Source organism: Pseudorasbora parva, chromosome 8 (assembly GCF_024679245.1).
Source record: "Pseudorasbora parva isolate DD20220531a chromosome 8, ASM2467924v1, whole genome shotgun sequence".
Lineage (NCBI taxonomy): Eukaryota > Metazoa > Chordata > Actinopteri > Cypriniformes > Gobionidae > Pseudorasbora > Pseudorasbora parva.
The window spans coordinates 13,286,390-13,308,136 of record NC_090179.1 but is presented as its reverse complement, the minus strand read 5'-3'; the positions used below and the strand labels follow the sequence as shown (position 1 = coordinate 13,308,136).

The 21,747-nt window shown below is 37.9% G+C and overlaps 2 protein-coding genes across 5 annotated transcripts in view; both read right to left on the bottom strand.

The window, feature by feature from the left end:
- Window positions 1-10,118, bottom strand: part of ano7 (anoctamin 7) — a 44,941-nt gene extending 34,823 nt beyond the window's left edge. Inside the window, exon 1 of one of the 2 annotated variants that reach the window (XM_067451586.1) lies at window positions 10,000-10,118. The gene's annotated coding sequence lies outside the window, so the exon portion shown is untranslated. Of the gene's footprint in view, window positions 1-9,985 lie in introns of both variants that reach the window. The other variant, XM_067451588.1, reaches the window with a different exon arrangement.
- Window positions 10,119-12,850: 2,732 nt separating this feature from the next.
- Window positions 12,851-21,747, bottom strand: part of ece2b (endothelin converting enzyme 2b) — a 110,004-nt gene continuing 101,107 nt past the window's right edge. For all 3 annotated transcript variants that reach the window (XM_067450148.1, XM_067450149.1, XM_067450150.1), the window contains 2 exons: window positions 18,920-19,015; window positions 12,851-16,434 (listed from right to left, as the gene is read on the bottom strand). In XM_067450148.1, coding sequence (XP_067306249.1) covers window positions 16,258-16,434; window positions 18,920-19,015 — 273 coding nt within the window. In that variant the 3' untranslated portion in view covers window positions 12,851-16,257. The remainder of the gene's footprint in view (window positions 16,435-18,919; window positions 19,016-21,747) is intronic.

The following is a 21,747-nucleotide window of genomic DNA, read 5'->3' as shown; positions in this document are numbered from 1 at the left end:
CTCCTTCCGGTTTCTCACAAGTTTCAGAGAGTTTTTTTTTGAGTATGGCTCGGCTTGACGTCGATAGAGCGGAAGGTCCTTGTATGGGCCGTACGGGCTCTTCTCCCGGTAGGGTGCGCGCGCGTAACTAGAGCGAGAGAGGAAATGCACGCCCGTAAACAGTCTCTCAGGCGCAGATCCAGTCGTCTGTGAACACTTATGTCACGCCGCGCTCCACTTTATTCCTATGGCTTCAGCACAGCATTCCCGGAAGGCAGCGCTGCATTTGAACCGATTTGAACGCAGAAATGACGGGAAGCTTCACAACATCGCTTCAGTCGCGTCTCAAAGTGGATTTCCAAGGTCACTGCTGTCACAGGACTTCACCAAATCATACCAAAGAAGTGTGTTTTTGACGGCGCGGTCCCAGCGATAAAGGTTCGGTCCTGCTTTGGAAGCAGCCGGTGAGTAAAACTGCTTCAAATGTGTGCTTCATGTTTGACACTTTGAAGCTGCTTTGACACAATCTTGATTGTAAAAGCGCTATATAAATAAAGTTGATTGATTGATTGATTGATTGATTGATTGATTGATTGATTGATTGATTGATTGATTGATTGATTGATTGATTGATTGATTGATTGATTGATTGATTGATTGATTGATTGATTGATTGATTGATTGATTGACTGTTCAGCTCATCCGACAGATGCTTGATTGGATTGATATCTGGGGAATTTGGACTTGTTGTTGTGCTCCTCAAACCATTCCTGAACCATTTTTGCTTTGTGGCAGGGCCGCATTATCTGCTGAAAGAGGCAACAGCCACCAGGGAATACCGTTTCAATTAAATGGTGTACATGGTCTGCAACAATGCTTAGGTGATATGTGTCAAAGTAACATGGCAGGACCCAAAGTTTACAATTTGGCTCTTGTCAAACTGGCTCAAATCCTTACACTTGACCATTTTCCCTGCTTCTAACACATCAACTTTGAGGACAAAATGTTCACTTGCTGCCTAATATACCCCACCCACTAACAGGAGCCGTGATGAAGAGATAATCATTGTTATTCACTTCACCTGTCAGTGGTCATAATCATATGCCTGATCGATGATTTCAAATACAAACTGAAAATTTTATTTTTGTGCATTTTTCATTCATTTCAAAAAAATATATTATTTTTTCTTTTTTTTTCAATTCAGCAATAATGTGCCTATAAAATTTTGGCAATAATATGCATTATATATTTTGCATAAAAAGTGCATAAATGGATTATAATTTCTGCAAAAAAAAAAAAAAAAAAAAAATATATATATATATATATATATATATATATATATATATATATATATATATATATATATATATATATATATATATATATATATATATATATATATATATATATATACCGGTATATATATATATATATATAATATAGTACAATCATATCATTAGAATAAAATAAAAAAAAACATGATTTGAGAAATTTCCAAACATTCGTCTTGTGCTTCAGTGAAAGCTTAAAATCTGATCTTCCATGCAAACGGTTCAATGTCTACGGCAGCTGGTTAAGTCCAAAAATTATCAGTACTTTTGTATTTGGTTCTGTTCGAGGCCAGATCACGTTCTCACCACAAACGAACCTCTCCTCTTCAAGGAGGTCTCTGTATGCTTGTTTGGTCCGCTTTTGGCGCGCACCCGAGTGCGATTGCTGCTTTCACACTTGACCAAACGAACCGCACTAAAGAGGGAAACGAACTCCAGTACGATTCAACCGAACTGGCAGGTGTGAAAGCACCATTATACTCATGAATTCTTGCCGAGTCCAACAATCCCAAACATGGCAGGTTTTGCCTTATGGTTTGTGTAACAGATTACAAAATAATGTAACAGATTTGTAAGCACAAATTAGTACTTACAAAACATTTGCGATTATCTTTGAAACTGCTAGTCCAATTGAGATAAAACCACCACAGGAAATTTGATAACATAGGTCAGGGATCCCCGAAGTGTGGTGCGCGCACCCCCAGGGGTACGCGAGCTGCCACCAGGAAAAAAGAGGAAAAATATAATGGCGGTCAGTTTTTTTAATGGGATTTTCCATACAATAAAAAAAGGACAAGATGGTCGCGGAAGATTTGGTTTCAAAGTTATATGTAAAAGTGCCTATTTAAGTGAGTTTGTCATTGTGTGTTGTTGTGTTTTTCATTAAGCATAATAGGCCAATTAACATACAGTTCAAGCAACCCGCCCCCGAATCGGCGCCAATTCTAAACTGAAACTAAAATCTGCTTGGCCGCACAGAGCGTGCATTTACTGACGAGCTGTCATTCACGGTGATTAACCAGTGGGAATATCCACACAGTATATATATATATATATATATATATATATATATATATATATATATATATATATATATATATATATATATATATATATATATATATATATATATATATATATATATATATATATATATATATATATATATATATATATATATATATATATATATATATATATATATATGTATTTGTGTGTGTGTGTGTGTGTGTGTGTTTGGGTTGTTTTAAATGTTTTTAAAAAAGAATTAAAATATCATAGAGTTGTTTGTGGTGGGGTTAATTAAACGCGATATGCGGTGATGTCACAATCATGTTGCATTGTGGTATATGAAGCTGCCTGAAGTGTACATATGAAGAAGACTCACTCCCTCAGTCAAAATCAAGGGAGCAAGGGTCTGTTCATATAACCTTCCCTTGTCCACTTCACGAAGTGGAATGCACTTCAAAATGGCGGCAGGGATTCCCCTGAGGGGAAGTGCTTAGTGAAGTTTGCAAGTGGGTGTCTAATAGTGGAGTGGAACACAGCAGTGACCCTCCAGGACAGACTTTGGACACCCTTGGTCTATAATCTCAAAATTAAATGAGATATTCATAACATATTCGACACACACACACACACACACACACACATATATATATATATATATATATATATATGGACATACTCTGAGGACACCTAAAAAAGTGGTGGAGATTGGGCAAGGAAAAATTATTCATTAGTAAATTTCCTTTAAATGGTCTTTTCTCATCTATGATCTAAGTTTATTTATTTATTTTAATACCCATTAGCCAATACCTAGGCAGTGGCTACTTTTCCTGAGGTCACCAACAAGTAAAAAATACATTAATCCACAACAATAAAAAGTCAATGAAACATAAAAATCCTAAATTCATTCCAAATATCAAAATCAACAATTTTCTATTGTGCCATTAAATGTTCCTTTAAAGATTTTTTTCCAACTTATTTTATTTTTACTTTATTTTACTTCAAATATATAATATGCAATAGCAAATCATTCCATATTTCCATTTCAATATACATTACAGTACGTTGTATTACAGTAGTTTTCGAAACAAGAAGTAAAAAACATCCTGGTGTTGAAATTATGACTAGTACTACTATATAAAAGTTGACATTACAGGACATTAGGAACTCTAATATATTTATTAAAAAAACAAAAACAAAGCAGAGACACAATCTTTAAAGGGTCATGAAACCCCCCTGCTGCCGCAGTGTTTTTTCACACCTTCGATTTGAAAAAGCTTGTTAAAAGGGGAGTGGTCGACTGTGAAAAGGTGGGATGGTATTGTGTGGAAAGAGGGAATGTTTGCATAAATAGGGGAGTGTCAGTAGGTGCATTTAGATTAGCGATACCAATAGCAGCAGTTACAGCGGTTCTGAGACATGTTCTTGGTTCACGTTGGCATAGTTTAGGCTACCACAGTGAGATTAAATGAGGGATGAGTTCAGCGAATGAGAGAGCTATGAGTGGCGTGCAGCAGAGATCGCAAATCCTTCAGCTCTTCAAAGTTCAAACCAGCATAGTTCAGTGAGAAATGAAAATAAATGTTATTCTGCGTGACGAAATATTTAGCAAACGTGATAAAACCATATTTGTCCAAATATGCACGCTGTTTGGCAAGATGAACAACGCGCCGACGTGATAAGAGAACGTGAACCACCCAACATGCGATGCGACAGAGATGTGTAATTCTAGATCGGGGTAAAAGCGAAGGGGTTTGAGGCTAGTCTCGACCGCGCATCTGAAGCAGAGCGGGGTTGCCGTGACGATGCGCGCTGTCTATCACTTGGCAGCTAAATCTATATTTGTCCAAATATGCAGCACACTGTTTCACTAAGAGCCCGAACACATGCGGTTTAGTGCATGGCTGTGATGACAAATAAAACGGAGAGGACGTGGCTTTTGTTCATTAGTCTACAGATTACAGATTGGTTATTTTGCACTCCTGACATAGATAGTCAACGCTTGCAGGTTCGGCGTGCGATTCCTCAGGTGAATTTTACTTTACCGAGCCTTTGTAGCAAAGGCTTCCACAGACGGCGCCGGTTACAGCTCGCTCGGCGCCCTTTACATTATTTCGTATCAGCACAACGCCTAGCTTTCCTCCGTGACTTTTCCGCACGCTGCTTCCAAAACTTCCCCACCATGTCTCTACAATAATGAGGGAAGACGAGCCTGACAGAAGTGACTGTCTCATGCATATTAACTAAATTATCTTGCATGCATACTACAGCGCAGTGATTGGACTGAATGAGCTTTATGTCATGAATATATATCGAGAATCGCTCGGAGCGGTCGACGTCAGCATGTCCCCAGCAGCCCATACTTGGGCCGAAAGCCCGAGCTGACGTCAGCATTTGTGACGTTGCTCCGACTAAGCTTTTCAAACCGGAAGACAGAAATCGCTCTGAAAAATGCAAAAATAACTATTTTCACACATTAATACCTTTAATGAGTACCCTTAGTGTTTTCAATGATGTGCAGCCTATACATATCTGTTTACATCTCAAAAAAAGTGTTTTGGGGTTTCATGACCCTTTAATTATCTTTAATTAATAATCTGAAATAGTTATTCTATTAGTATATCTGGCTTTGGCGATGTCACAGGTTGTTTTGGGGTTGGGTTCATGTTTCATGTTTTTAGGTTTTTATGTTCACTGTCATGTTCAATCATGCACGTCCTGGTTTGTCATATGATCCTGCCATGTGCTCCCTTGTCTTGTGTTCTGTCGTGTCATTGGTTTATTGTTTGATCATTTTTCACAGGTGTCCCTTGTCCAGTCATTAGTCTTTGTTTATTTAAGCCCTTATGTTTGCCTCGTGTCTTTGTCTGCTATTGAAGTTGTATCCACTGTTGGTGAGGTGTAGTTTATGTCCAAGTTTATGTGTCATTTGAAGTTAAGTTTTTGTCAAGCCCAGTCTTTTGTTTGCCTTTTTCCAAGCCATGCCAAGTCTTTGTTTTGATTGGATTTTGAGTTTGTTAAATAAAACTGCATTTGGATCTAAACATCTAAACCTCACCTCCAGTGGTGGACATTGTGGTGGACAGGGGACTGACATTTCAGATATTATGCTGATTTATGGATCACCAAAAGGCTTTTGGTTTTTGTTAAGCTTAAAACCAACGTGTTATTCTGTACCTACTTTGACCAATTGTAATTCCTCGTCCAAAGCAGCAGACAACTGCTTAATTGACAGTGCAGTTAAATATAATGCCGTTTCATCTGCATACATGACTGTCTTTGCACAGTTTAAAACAAGAAGAAGTGTATTGGTAAAATAGTAATGGTCCTAAACCACTTCCTTGAGGCACACCACTTTGCAACTCTTTCACATCTGAAAAACTTCCAATATAAAATACTCAATGTCCCCTATTAAACAGATAACTTGTAATTGTAAAATAAAATCTAACAATACTCCTAATTTATTTGTATCAATCTGTGCTAAGCAATCATCTCTCATTTGTGTTAATGCTGTTCTAGTTGAGCTTGCTTCTCAATGTGCATGCAGAAAATTAATAAAGACTTACATTTGCTCACAAACTATTGTGTCCAAAACTTTATGCTAATCCGTAATATTCTCTGTATCTGTAATGATGCAAATCATGCCCTTGAAACTGGTGTAATTGTATAATGAAACTGGTATATCAAATGAAGAGTTCAATCAATTTACTAAAGAATAGTTTGAATAGTTTCATCGGTAGAGCCAGCATCAAAGTCTCTCGAGGAGGTTGCAAGCCAGACTCTACCTTAATGAAGACCAGGGGTCTGGATGTTCAATCAAATAAAGATAATTTACTGAAAAATAGTTTGCAGTTTCATCTGTAGAGCCAGTATCAGAGTCACGAGGAAGTCGAAGCCATACTCTACCTCACACAAAATTGCTACCCCAATTATACTAGTTTCAAGGGCATGATTTACATCATTACGGACACATGGAATATTACTGATTGGCATAAACTCTTAAAGGAACTGTATGTAACAAATGTATTTCAATGAATCATAAAATGGCCCTGATATGTCAGTAGACATTAAGAAATCATGTTAATTTCAAATACTTATATCGCTGACAACAGTAGTCCGGCCAGGATATTGTCATTTAAAAGTTGTTGTTGTTGCCCTCAACTGATGTTGATGTTGACATGTTGTGTTTTGGTTACACTTTGAAAACCAAAAGTAACTTTTCAAAGTGCTTGCTAAATAAAACATTTTTTTTATGCATATGTTCTTAAAGGCCCTAAAATGCTCGAACCTCGATAAATGCTGCTTGCAGCTTTAATTATTATTATTATTATTATTATTATTATTATTATTATTATTATTATTATTATTATTATTATTATTATTCATTGTATGTCATAATGGTTCCTTGTTTAAATTGTTAAAAAAAAAAAAAATTAATCCAGTTTTTGAAAATGATCAGTGTTATATCAGATTGTTGGAGACCAAAGTAATTTTTCTCTCTCTCAAGATTTGAAATCAGTAGTAACTAAATAAAATTCCTCATTTACAGTGATAAAATACCAAAATACCAGATGTGTGTGCATGTTATGTGCCAGAGGAGTGTGACTTCACACCGATCTGTGAGATTCGAGCCACACAGTGAGCGGGATGGCCATAGTAATCTGCTGTACTGAGAATTATCCTACTGTACAGCTTCAAACTAGTTTATGTCAAACTGGAGAAATGTCATAAAATTGACCCCAATTTTGCATTTTATCCTCACTCTCTTTACATAATTATTTGGTTACTGTATTTAAAAACCTTTATACCATTATATAAGCCTTACAGACAAATGTCAAGATAAGTTTGAAAAACTCTTAAGTTAGTTCCATTAGAAACAATCTAAAATTTACAATATAAGTATATAGGATTTTGGGAGTATTAGATTGTCCTCTACGGGAAAATCATTGGTCCGAACAGTCTGTAGTGTAAAGTTTGGTAGGTGAAGCTTGAGTTTAAAATGTTGGTGTCCTTTGCCAAGCCAGCATAATGATTTGGCAGCGCAGCATTAACATTATTTCTTTTATTTGAATTCACTTTGTCGTGTCTTTTGTTATAATGTACTTGGTGAATTTATAAAATGTATTTAATCTCTTATTTGGGAATTCTAGTCATTGATAGCTATGTATTCATTTAATGAACATTATTATTCTTTTACATGTTAATAATATACCTCTGTTAATATACTATATTCAGCCTTGAATATCAACCTGTCTGGTTGATTTCCTCAGAGGTAAATAAGGGTAAGGGCACGCACCGAGTGCCCTTTCTAAAATCCATGTTTATGGTAAGTGCACATGCTAAACACTTTGTGCACTTTTTTAAATGTTTATGGTGAATGTTAGGTGTTTTGGGCTTCATACTCTTTCTATGTGTTTCAAACCCTAGTTCCTCAACTTGGGTCCCATTCTAGGGGTGTGTTGTCATTGCAAGATGCCAACAACAGACGCTTCCCAAATGGGCTGGGGTATGGTCGTAAATGGCTGTCCAGCCCAAGGGATCTGGAAAGATCATCATCTCAACTGGCACATCAATTGCCTCAAATTGATGGCTGTATTTCTGAACCTGAAGTACTTCATCCAGCAGTTAAGGGGCTACCATGTCCTAGTGTGGGTGGACAAGACTACGGTAGTTGCCTATATAAAATGTTTTTGCGCCGTCTGAACAGGCTAGTGCAGCAGGTTTTGCTTAGGGCTCGGGACAAGTTATTGTTCCTCAGGGTGATTTACATCCCTGGGCATTTGAATGTGGGTGCAGATTTGGGAAATATTTTATGAAGCAGAGGTGGACTTCTTCGCCTCACAAGAGACAGCGCAATGTCCCCTCTACTTCTTTCTGAGTCACCCAGCCCTGAGTCTGGATGCAATGGTTCCTCTGCTCCCTGGAGTCCTGGCCAAGGTCCGTCAACAAGGGTCTTATTGATAGTGTCTTGTTGGCCAACCAGAGTTTGGTTCTGTGAAATAATATCTCTGCCAACCAAACAAACAATGTCACACTGAGTGAGGATTGCCATTGCTCTAGCTTATGAAGTGCACGGTCAAGCTTCGCCTCTAAGAGTTAGGGCTCATTCCACCCAGGGAGTTGCATCCTAGGCAGGGGTGTCCAAAGTCGGTCCTGGAGGGTCACTGTCCAGCAAAGTTTAGCTCCAACTAGCTTCAACTCACCTGCCTGGACGTTTCTAGTATGCCTACTAAGACCTTGATAAACTTGTTCAGGTGTGTTTGATTGGAGTTGGAGCTAAACTCTGCAGGACAGTGGCCCTCCGGGAGCAGGATACGACAACCCTGCTCTAGGGCCTTGGCAAGAGGCACCCCTTGCAACAAGTATGTGATGCGGCAGGCTGGTCCTGTCTGCTCACATTTATCAGATATTTTAGTTTGGATGGTTATGCTACTCTAGGCTCACATGTCCTCGAGTCGACATCCCAAGCTCATGTCTGAAACCTCTCTCGTGTTTGTGAGCACATATTACACAACCTTGAGTACTGTAGACACTTTCCAGTGTAGCAGCGTTTGTATTCTCATTCCCATAGTGTATAACACACCATCAAGATTAGCTTTTGAAAAAGAGGGAACAAGATTCTGTACCTCAATGCCGCACTGGGGGCGTGTCCAGACGTCTTTTCAGACCAAACCTGACCATACCTGAATGTGATCCTGTTTCACATGTATTTGTAGCCTTTATAGAAAGAGCACACATTTCAATTTTATCTTCAGAGGTTATTTAAAGCCAAGTTCTTGAGGTGTTTGCCATAAATGCTTCACAACCTGTCAAACAAAGATGTTTTCCCATAGCATATGACACAGCATCATGTTACCGCTTTTTCAGAGAAACAGGGTTATAGTCAAGTAACCCAAGAAGATTTCTTTAATCATTTATATATTTTCTACTATATGCTCTGATATATTTGATCATTTCTAAACATAAGATCTTTGGTGTGTCTTCTGTGCTGGAAGATTTTTTATTAGAATTGATTATGCAATAAAACTTTGTATCAAAATATGTCTATTTCCATAATGCAAAATCTGCAATTCTCTTATAGTACTAAAGGTGTCAAAACTAGTGAATGACCTGCCAACTAAACCCGAGCTTCTGAGTTTTAAGCCATTTCCAAGAAACTGAATACTTTTTTCATTATATATATATTCTGTTATTATTAATGGGTCAAATGTTGACGAAAACATTTTCTGTTTCTTGAAAATGCACTTGCGTTTTATTGCCCTACTCTTGGTTGGATTGCTTTTTTTGCTCTCCTTATTAGTAAGTCGCTTTGGCTCTTGATTAAATGATTAAATGTAAATGTTTTATCTATATTTGACACCTGGCCGGTCGCACTGACCTAGCCGTTACACCAGCTATGACATAATAGATAAGTCTGTTTGACCTTTTCTTGGATGTAAGTTTCTTGTATATATATTAATTTATCTTATTTTGCTCTTCACGTCTGCTTCTTCTCTTCCACCTCTCTTTTGCAAATATCTAACTACTTTTGGGTCCTTCTTTCTCTATACTCTGATATCCACAATCTTTATCGGTTAGATACAATACTCTGGATTTTATTATAAACTATTGAATAAGATCCAATTTGCTATTACACGTCATATTTACTACATTTTTTTTTTTCTCACCTTTAGTTTCCTACCTGAATCTCTCTCTCCTCCTCTCTGCATTTGTTGACCGTGGCTCCTCAGTTTAAAGATCTTGACATTATCAATAAAACCTTTTCCAAAAAAAATTCAAGTGGCTTTTTCCAAGGCTCCAGAGCTGTAGCAGGATAAAGCTTGGAGAGAAAAACTCCTTGTCGGGAGAGGATAAATAAAGTGCAAGCGAAGAGGAAATGGAGGGTGTAGAGTCTGGTCATGTTTGCTGTTAAGGAGGAGTTTCTCCTAACTTCAGCTACACACACATATTTGCAAACACACAGACACACATTAAAATCAAACAGTAATACATGACTTGTATACAGTATCAGTGTCTTGTCAGAGCAAAAGCGTTAGCTTGACGTTAGCTTAAGTTGCAGTTTGCATACTTAAAACTGAAAAATTAATAAAATGTAATTAATATTATGTGAACCAAAAATTATGAGAGAGTAAGTTTATTTAATATGAGACCTTTAGAACCTTATTTTGACTATTTTGTAATGTGTAGCATGATATCTTCCACTTCCACAAGAAAACACTACAGGGACAAAGCAGCAAAATCCAGCTAAACAGGATAAAGAAGCTCCGATGAACACAATTATTAGTACTGCATTGTAAGTTCTCTGAAGAATCAATTAAATAAAATGATTCTAGATGGGTGAGTTTCTAGAATTCGAGTAAGAAGGTAAGGCAAAACTGTTCAGATGGAATAAATCTCAGAAATGTTGATGTTTTTGATAAAAGCAAATCCATCAATATACAAAAAAACATGTATGGACAAAGAAAAAATCTAAAGGTCAGGGTAAATCTTACCCTTGCCCTAGAATCTTTTTAAATATACATTTGTTTTTAAAGTATTTTTGGTTTTATAGTGAGAGCCGGCAGAGCGGTAAGCGTTTGTAGGATCGGCTGCGAGGAGACACTCTGGAAGACAGGTTGTGAGGAGGGACTCTGGAAGGCTTCTGATGGACTGAATGAGAGGTTGATTTCTGTAAGACCGGCTGAGAAAAAGGTCTTGGGAATGCCGGCTGAGAGAATGATGATATCTGGAATATCAATTGAGAAAGAAGGGTAGGGAGCCAGGGAGATGCCAGCAGAGCATGAACTGGGGACTGGAAAAATTCAAAAATGTTCCTTCTGGTTGGATTGAGGTAAAAAAATAAATGACTTGGCTGAGGTGAAGAAGCATGGGACGACCTCCTTTGTCAAGACGAGGGAGCTTGGAATGGCCTCCTTGGCTAAGATGGAGGAGCTTGGATGGGCCACCTTGGCCATGACTGGGGCAGTGGCCTCTGCTGGAGATCATAGGAACACAAAGGTAAGTCTTACAAGGTAAGTCTTACTTCGGGTGGCAGTGGCTCAGTGGTTCATGTAGGTTGTCTACAAACCGAAAGGTTGGTGGTTCAATCCCCGGTTCCACCTGACCAAGTGTCGAAGTGTCCATGAGCAAGACACCTAACCCCAGCTGCTCCCGACGAGCTGGATGGCGCCTTACATGGTTGACATCGCCGTCGGTGTATGAATGGGTGAATGTGAGGCAAAATGTAAAGCGCTTTGGATAAAAGCACTATATAAATGCAGTCCATATCCATTTACCAAGATCCACAGGTGAGTAGAGCAGGTAAAGGCTGATTTATACTTCTGCGTTGGACCTATGCCGTATCTTCTACGCCGCAACTTAAGCGTTGGTTTTCATTCATACTTCTGTGTTGTTGTCTGCGTCAACATGCAACTACACATGCAGGCCGCTAGTGGGCAGTGTCCACCGCCATGTTGATGGTAACCCCCAGTCTCAAGGCAAATGCCGAAGAAGTGACTTGTTTACACTGTCATTGCATGCACCTGAAGTATCAGCAGTGATGGCGACAGATAGCGGCTTTTCTTGCACCTTGAGTTGTTGTATGTAATATAAATGAAGTATCTCTAGTTGATTAGTAGATTAACATGGGGCGATCTGACACTGAATGGTCTGCCAGGGGGTCCACATAGAATTGACGTGTATTTACATTTTTAGAGAGGTGCGCGTCCGGGTATGGCATATGTAACGCGTCTAAGGCTACGTCTACACTAATCCAGATAAATTTAAAAACTGAGTTTTCGTCTAAAAACGATCCGCATCCACAGTATCATTTTCAATCGTTTTCCAAAAAATGTTCATCTGCACTGAAACGTCTGAAAACGCTTACATCCCCTACTGCGCATGAGCAAATCCAAGACGCTTCGACTTGCGTCATTACCTCTACTCGTTTATTTACTCTTTGAAATTTTGCGGCAATGTCAAAAAAAGGCACTGAGTTTTTTAAATGGGTTGACAGTGAGGTGGAGTTGTTGCTGCGAGTAACACATGAATATAAAGTGATAAAAGCAAGTGAAAATGTAGACTGGGATAAATACGGGGATAAATATGCCAAAATAAATACGGCGTGAATTGGTCATATGACTGCATCACATGGCTAAAAATGCATCATCGTATTAAAAAGCCTCCATTTTCACAGTCCACACTACGACGCGAAGACGCCGTTTTCAAATTTATCCGCTTTGGAGAGCGTTTTCAAAACGATACGTTTTCATTTACTTAAAACGCTGTCTCAGTCTGGATGGAAGGCCAAAACGGAGAGAAAAATATACATTTTCAAATGAAAACGTATTAGTGTGGACATGGCCTAAGCGTATGGTGTGCCTTACCTTCCGCGTGCACTTGACGCAGAAGTATAAATTGAGCTTAAGGCTCCTCATAGGCCAGACACTGACTGAATGTGTGTGTGTGTGCTAATGAAGGGAAGCTGATGAAGTCTGTGCAGCTGATTGTTTGGGGAACTGTGACAGGAGAAATGCAACAGAAACATTAAAATATTAATATATAAAAACAATATTTATTACTGCATTACCTCCATAAATGACACCAACAATATTTCAGCAGTAACAAAGTTAATAGTTCGAAAATAAACCAAATAAAATGTAGCTTTTTTATAATATATATCCTTTATTTCATGTTCATTGACAGTTCTCTAGGTTGAATGTTGCACTACACACAGGGCAGAGCACATTCCCCTCTCAACTAATATTTCAGGGAATGTTGTCTGATTTAAAAAAGAAAGAAAAGAAAAACACACCTATAAGACAGTGTAACCTCTCAAACATCAATGCCAGCAGTACAAAAGAGAGATGACAACAAGTTGATTAAATGGTGAATGTACACGCTATAAATTAAATAAGGCATCTTCATGAAGATGATGGACAATTTCTGTATTTAACGGTGAGAGGGTGGACTATATCACCCCTTTCCGTCGAATAATTATGAACTGAATGCAGTATGTGGCACATTTAATGACATTCTGGAACTAACATTTCACATCTATCATTTCTCCTGATTGAACTTCTTTGAAACACTGAAAGTGAAGTGTCAGAATGTGATAGATACCTCCATTCCACTCAAGCCCAAGCTCCAGAAATGGCTTTCATCCAGCAAAAATATAAGATAATCAGTCAAAAACCTCTTTCAGTTCTCAATAGGAAATTCTGGATTGGCATTTTGGTATTTGAGACTGATGTTGCTAATAAAGTGGGTATATAACACACTTAAGTGGCATTTACTGGCTGTTTAAAGGCTTTGAAACATTTCAAGTTTCCATTTGTTCAATATAACTTGGAATATATTTAAGTATATCTATGTACATTTTATTCCAAGGTCTACAGTAAATATTTAAGGCCAAAACCAAATACCTTTCACCTTTAGACTGACACCAGCCCCAGGGTCCTCATGGAGCCCATGAATGGAAAAATATTCATGGTGTTTGATAAATATAAAAATGCAGTAGTCGGGGGGCGTTCGATCAAACTTAAAACAAATCACTAAAACTTCCAAAAGTGTTGATAGACAACATGAAGAAAGATTGACTAGACAGTTCAAGGAATAATTCACTCAAAAATGAAAATTCTACCATAATTTGCTTCAGTTCAAACCTGTATGACACGAAACAAAAAAAGGAGATATTTTAAAAAAAATGTTTATGCTGCTCTTTTCCATTCAAAGAAAGCATACAGTGAAGCATTCAGAATTCTCATCTTTGGGTTAATTATACCTTAAATGGCTTTACCAAATAAGCATGGCACAATAATCTATAGTGCTTTTTAACAGTTAGAATCTTCAAATTTAATGGCAGTAACATTCATCATTCAGACCCAAGCCATATATAAAATAGAGTTGAAATGTGGATGTTTATATGCCAACTGACGGAATAAGATGCCGAACACACTTACAGCTTGAGCTTTTAAAACGGTGCAATTCAACTGTGGTTTAAAATAAACAAAAACCAATAAATGGTGAAGTCAGCAGCATTCAAAATACATCAAATGACGCAACCGGCCTGCTTTAGGAATGCAGAAGGCAAAAGAAAAACTGGTCAATCGACACTCCAATAGCACAAACAGAACAAACATTCAGATTAAAATGCGATCGCGGGGTCAATTTACAGCAACCGAAAACACTGGAGACGGGATTGGACACAGCAGCAATCCAACCTGAAATGAGTAATTTAATCGCACTACACATACAAAGACGTCTGATGCAACTCTCTGAAACACTTTAGGCATGCTGGGAAGTTTAGCAGATGGGTGAATCTCAAAAAAACATGGCAAGAATATGTCATATTTCAACTAAACATGATAAAAAAAATTAAGCCTGTTATTAAGATTTCTTGCACTGCGACATTATTTTTCAAATATTTAGCCAATAAATCTCGATGCTAATTTTTTTCTTTTAAATCACCAACACCATGATGTAAAACAAAATATATATTTTTAATGTTTTTAAAATAAATCTCGTAATGCTCACAGAGACTTAATGTAAAAAATGAGTGATATTGTTAAATATTATTACAATTTATGAGAACCGTTTTCTTATTTAATGAATTTGAAAATGTAATTTATTCCTGTGAAGGCAAAGCTGAATTTTCAGCATCATTACTCCAGTGTCTTCAGTGCCACATAATCCTTCAAAAATGATTATAATATGATGATTTATTATTATTATCAATGTTGAAAACGGTTGTGCTGCGTAATTTTATTATGGAAACCATACATTCTCTAATGAATTGAAAGGTTAAAATAACAGCATTTTTTTTTTAATATAATGTTTTTTTTGTGACAATGTAAGCCACTTTTTATAATAATTATCAGTAATTGAATTCATTTTTATTTTAGTTTGGTGGTATTTGTTGTACAACCTCTAATTTATGTTCAAAGCTATTGCATTACTGTATTTGTTTACTGTAACATTATTTACATAGCATAATCTATTAAACGGTAAGGAATTTGAGAAATATGCTAAATTGTCTAAATAGTTCTAAAAATATACATTGTAATGCAAATAATCCTAATAATCCATTGATTCGGGGGTTAAAATATGACTCAAACATTGGTGAGATTCACCCTTTTAGTGGTTTTGAGAACGTAACGTGAGCATTTCAGCAGACTCGACAAAGTTCAAACAACATGGAGACGTCGCTTTACAGACACACTGACACGGAAACAGCGTTCACATACATGAAATGTCTTTAGGCAAACACACTGGAGTCACACTGGAATGGAATTACTGAAGGTCGAAGCAGTGCAAATTTCCACTTACACAAGGAACAAAACTAAAATTGTTCTTTGGCAAAGAGCAGTTTAAAATGAACATTTCATTTCAACTTTGTCAAGATCAAAACATGATACACAGGTGGGATGAACAAACAGTGGCTCTCCCTGTCATTCTCTGAAATCGCGATTGGGAAATATTCTTCTTTCCTTTCCTGTGGGGGCACACAGGTGTCGTTCAGCACTTCCTGTGAGGTCAGCGTGAGAACGGGAATCTTCCTGGGAATTCGTCACGGATGGAGCCAAACGTTTCCTGTGAGGTCACGGAGAAACGTTCACAGTGGGCATATCTTCCGGATCAGAAGACGAGCAGTCGGGGTATGAAGCACAGAAACACACGTGTAAGCGTTGGACGGGGCCCGTTAACGACTCTCGAGTTCAGCGAATAAATAAAGCGAGCCCACGTTGGCTGATGTGGCAGCGGAGGAAAAATTTGATATTGGTCGATTCAGACACTGGAGAACATCGATGTTGGCAGGCGCTCGCCTCATCCTCCTGCGTTCGGCCCAACTCCTCAAATAACAATAGCACATAAATAAAAAAACAGTGCTTGAGAAAGAGCCAAAACTGTCCGTTCGGTGTAATCTTTTTGGCCTTGCTGGTCTGTCTGGAGGGTGCCAGTCCTACCACACCTCACAGCGGTGGCCTGAGTTCATGAGAGAGCCCAGCGGACACTGGAAGTGCTCTGTGAATTCGGGCGAGTTGGACAGGGTGCCGATGACGCGGAATTTGGGTGGGCTGTGAGGGTCCGTCATCAGGCCCTCGTGAGCACTTTCTGGCGTTCGGACAGAGCACCAGACCTAAGGAGAAGAGCCAAAGCATTTCTGAGACCACATGCTTTCACAATCATTGCTGTGGTTTGAATTGTCTTCAAGATTGCTTTAAGGCGTAAGAAGGCCGTGCAACAGTCTGAATACATAAAAAAACATGAATGTATGAACACTTAAGGTTGTTTATGATTTACAGCATTTTTTATACATCTACTACTAACATACTAGCATTATAATAGTAACACTATACAATAATTTCCCCATTAGTTAACGCCCTACCTAACTAACAATGAGGAAGACATTTTGTTTTTTTTTGTTTTTTTTTTACAGTTTTTAATAATCTTTGTTTTTGTTAGTTAATACAAATACAATTGTTCATTTGGTCATGTTAGGTCCATTAAATAATATTAACAGATACAACTTTAAATGTATTAGTTAAAGGTGAACTATGTAGTATTTTTGCAGTAAAATATCCAAAAACCACTAGGCCGGTGTTATATATTTTGTTCAGTTGAGTACCTACAATATCCCAGAAGTTTCCAACTATTTGTAAATTGTGAGAAAATTGCTATTTTAACTAAGAACCTGGACGTTTCAGCATTGCATCTGAGGGAGTCGCCTGTCAATTGCGTCATATCTGCGTTACCCTCGGTTTCGGCTTTTATTTGGCAGGAGCGCTTGACTCTTAGCAGTGTGAACAAGTGAACGCACGGAGTAAAGTCATAACATCGTTTTAAACACACTTAAATGTATCTAATATGATAAACAGAGCTACATTACCTCAAAATCATAACCGGAAGAGCGGATCTGTGCAGGCGTCCGGCGAATGTGTCCCGTCCCGTCATAATAAAAGTCCCGGTATTCGCGAGGCGGGTATTTGTTTAACAATCGCTCCAGCAGCTGTGCTCAGGATCACAACACTCGGTCCTGCTCTGCTTCATACTACAGTAACGTTAATAACCGCATGCATGAACGTGATTTCTGCCCGAGTCCTATTTTCCACCGGCTGTGATGACCGACCAAAAAAACACCGGCCTAGTGGTTTTTGGATATTTTACTGCAAAAATACTACATAGTGCACCTTTAACCCAGACAATTATAAAATAATATAAAATAATTAAATAAATAAATAAATAACATTAAATAATATTTATAGATAATAATATTTAAAGACTTTCTACATTTAGTAATAATACTGTATATTAGCAATATAATCCTAATACTGGTATATTAACATAATTTAATTATTTATTATATTATCACATATCATTCATGTTAATATTACATATTAACATTAAAAAAAATGCTGTCAAAAATTGAATTATTTTTAAGTGTTATTTTATCATTAAAAAACTAAGAATCTACTTTATTTTGTCACCACATCATATAGTGCCTGACATGTAATTGTTCTTTAATTTATTTTATTTTTTAATATTCATTTGCTAGTATTACATTAACATCCTATTTTAACAATCTAAGCACAAGGTGCAGATGCACTTAGAGCGTGTCAAATCCACTTTTGCAAGTTTAGCGACGGGAAAAATTGTCGGCGGCCGGCACATGGTCCAAAATCATTGTACTTAGTCTCTTAATGAGTCATGGGTGTGTTTTGGGCTTAACGTGCAATAAACCAACCAGAATCTCATCTCCCTTTCCCTTTAAAAGCCAGCTGGTGGAATTTGCGAGCTGAGAGACTGAACGCTTCTCCAGAGACGGATCCTTTTATTTTTAATATTTAAAAATGTTTGAGTGCTGCTGCCCGTCCCTGTGTGTGTAATAAGCAGAGTGTACGCCTGCTGTGCACCCTTCTATAGGGAAATATTAATAACACGCCCTTTAAATAACACAAAAAATACTGCGGCCTGGTTTTTGTTGGTCGCTGGCGCAGTCGTTTTCAGTTCCTCAAAATAGCATCAAACCAACAATGTGCCTGAACACACCTGGTTTACAGACCAGCACACCCATGTGCGAACAGATGGGCACGAGTGTATTTAATATTTAAACAACATCACACTGGACGTGAAAATGAGAACTGCGTCGGGCTGAAACTAGCAAAAAAACACTGGTCACCTTGCGCCGGTATATTAACATAAAATCATTATTTATATTACATAATTAATTTATCATATATATTAAGATATGATAAGATGATTAAGATATGATTGGTTAGTATATACTATAATAATACATTTATATTATTTATATATTTTTTATAATTTATATTATAATTTAAAAATATTAACATAAAGCAAAACGTAACAAATATGTTAGATCCTGATATCTAAAGCACTGACCAATATTCATTTATGGATCTTTATTGTAGAAAGTGTTACTTTATTGTTTAAACAAAAAAAGCACTTGTTCTGTCACCACATGTAAAATAAGTTTAATATTTGGCCTTTATTGGTGAGGCACAGTGTGTTTACCAGTCACACAGTGAACAGATGTTTTAAGTTATCCTTGTTATTATTTTTGCATACTTGCTTCTCTTTATGTGTGTCTTGTCTTCTCATACCTGTGCAAAACCTACGAAGAAGAGCTGGTCGTTTGTCAGATTGACAGCTGGGAGTCTCTTCTCCTCGCCGTTCTTCTGCACCCATGACCTATACGCCTGTGTCAAAACAAAGATCGCACATTCAGCCATTTGTCTTTATTCAATTTAATCGCAACATTTGCATTAGCTTGGAATGGAACCATGTGTAGTGATTTATATCCATCACCAGAAGAGGGAGCCTTGTGAACCACATAATCTTCAAAAAAGAAACATTTTTATGGGATGTTTTAATAAAATGTAACTTACTTCTTTAATGGCTTTAAAAGGCTCAAAATGGCCATCCAATCTTTAAATGGACAGAGCATATTGGAAATTCTCAGGCCTGTTTAAATTATTAAAGGATTATAAAATACATGAATTGAGTGCCCATACAAATACCAAGTATTTAGGAAAAAGAGTTTTAGTTCTGATTAGGACAAAGACTTAATGTCTGCTTTATGTCCATAGATGTATTCTACACCCTTGTTGTATATATCTACTAGTGCTGTCAATCGATAAAATAAAAGTGTGTTTTTGTAATTAATCATGATTAAAAACATTGGAGTAATTTTAGGTACAACTTAAAGGCATATTTTAAAGGGGGGGTGAAATGCTGTTTCATGCATACTGATCTTTTTACACTGTTAAAGGAATCCCATACTAAACATAGACAAAGTTTCAAAAGTTAAGGTGGACGTTTGATGGGAGTATTTCTTTGTCAAAAATACTACTTCCGGTTAGTCATAAGTTTCGGCAAGTTTTTTGCGATCATGCGTCCCCTTTGACGTTAATGGGGGCGGAATTTCCTTGTATGGGCCGTACGGACAATTCTACCGGAAGAGCCTGAGAGAGAGAGAGGGAGAGAGAGAGAGGGAGAGAGCGAAAGTAACAGGCTACCCCCATCAAAGCGCTGGCTCGTAGGCTGCTGCACAGGTGATGTGCACAATTACAATGTCACCAAAAAAGTGTGTTTTTGGTTGCCAGACCAAGACAGTCCTGCACAGATTCCCCCAAAACCACGCGTTAAGGCAACAGTGGATGTAATTTGCTTTTCCGGATCAGCAACTGAGTTGCGCGAATGTTTATATCTGTTCGCTGCATTTCGGTGCCGACTGTTTCATAAACAAGGCCCAGCTCGACGCCGGATTTTCCGATCGCCTAATGCTGAAGGATGGAGCAGTCCCAACAATAAAGGTCCCAACGTTAGAACCGCAGGCGGTGAGTGAGACTGCTTCAAATGTCTGTGTTTTTGCCTATGCTCATCAAGTAGCCCAAACATGATCACGTATAGTTAATTGATCAATGGAGCATGCGATGTGTAGTGCGTGTACATTTGTTTAGCTGGCCACTATATGTGTAACTTTATGTTTGTGTATTGTAAAAGCACTCCAAACAACAATACACAAAGAGGGGGGAAATATGTTGAGCTAAATAAGCGCGCTTCTTCATTCAAATGCTCTACTATTCCGTGTCTTTCTATGTAAACACTAACTTAACCTGCCGTGCAAAACCAGTCCGCTTACTGTCTACACAAACCACGCGTAAACACACAAACACACGTGCACAACTGCACTTCTCACATGTACACCTTCAAAGACAAAAAATACGACGATATAATTCAAGTATAAATATGTAAATAACACAAGCCGCTAAGCATATTATATAGTTAGTGTATAACTTGTACCACATAGAGACGTCCTGCTCTAGTCGTTTTTGCTGCTGCTCCTGTTCAACTGCAGCCTCTGGGTCTGATTCCGGATCATAGATGTATGGCTGTATCTGATTAAAAGCCATATTTTTATTTTGAATAAAGTTTTTTTCCCGCTGTTAGGGATGACACAGCTTTACGACGCACTCGACTCAACACAATAGCAGCGGCGCACACACGTCATTATTTAGCTCCGCTCACACGACACGCCCCCACCCGCTCGGCTTTTTTCGGAAAGACTCGGAACAGCGCATCTTTCTTATATAATTATAAAAAAAATAAAGACTTTTCGGAGATATGCAGGATGCAATGCTACTCTATAGGTACTCAAGATTGACATGACACTGACTGAAACTGAGTGTTTCACCCCCCCTTTAAAGGATTATAAAATACATGAATTGAGTGCCCATACAAATACCAAGTATTTAGGAAAAAGAGTTTTAGTTCTGATTAGGACAAAGACTTAATGTCTGCTTTATGTTCATAGATGTATTCTACACCCTTGTTGTATATATCTACTAGTGCTGTCAATCGATAAAATAAAAGCGTGTTTTTGTAATTAATCATGATTAAAAACATTGGAGTAATTTCAGGTACAACTTAAAGGCATATTTTAAATATTTGTAATCACATTAAATATTGTCACAAGGGCGAACTCTGCAGTCCCCTCCTCTAACCACCAGAGGGCTCCCTCGCCCGAGTATTGACTTTCTACTCACCGAACTACAATTCCCATCAGCCCTGCTACTGACACTGATGAGTCCTTCCAGCTGTAACCCATCTTCTGGCCTATTTAAGCTGGCCCTCTCCTGTTCCCCACTGCGAAGTTTTGTTGTGCTAAAGCAAACATCTTTGAGTGAGTCTCTCATTTTGCCTACGTATTGAGACCCTTCTGTCATCTTCCCCGGTAATCTTTTGCTGCCTGCCCGTTGTTTACTTTCTGTTTGGTTTTGGACCTGAGACTGTGTTTCTGCCTGCCAACTGACCACGTTTGCTTCAGAGTTTACTGGTGCCTGCCCATTGCCTGTACCGCAACATTTGAATTAAAGCTCGCATATGGATCCCACTTCGAGTGACGAGTCATTACAAATATATTGTTTTA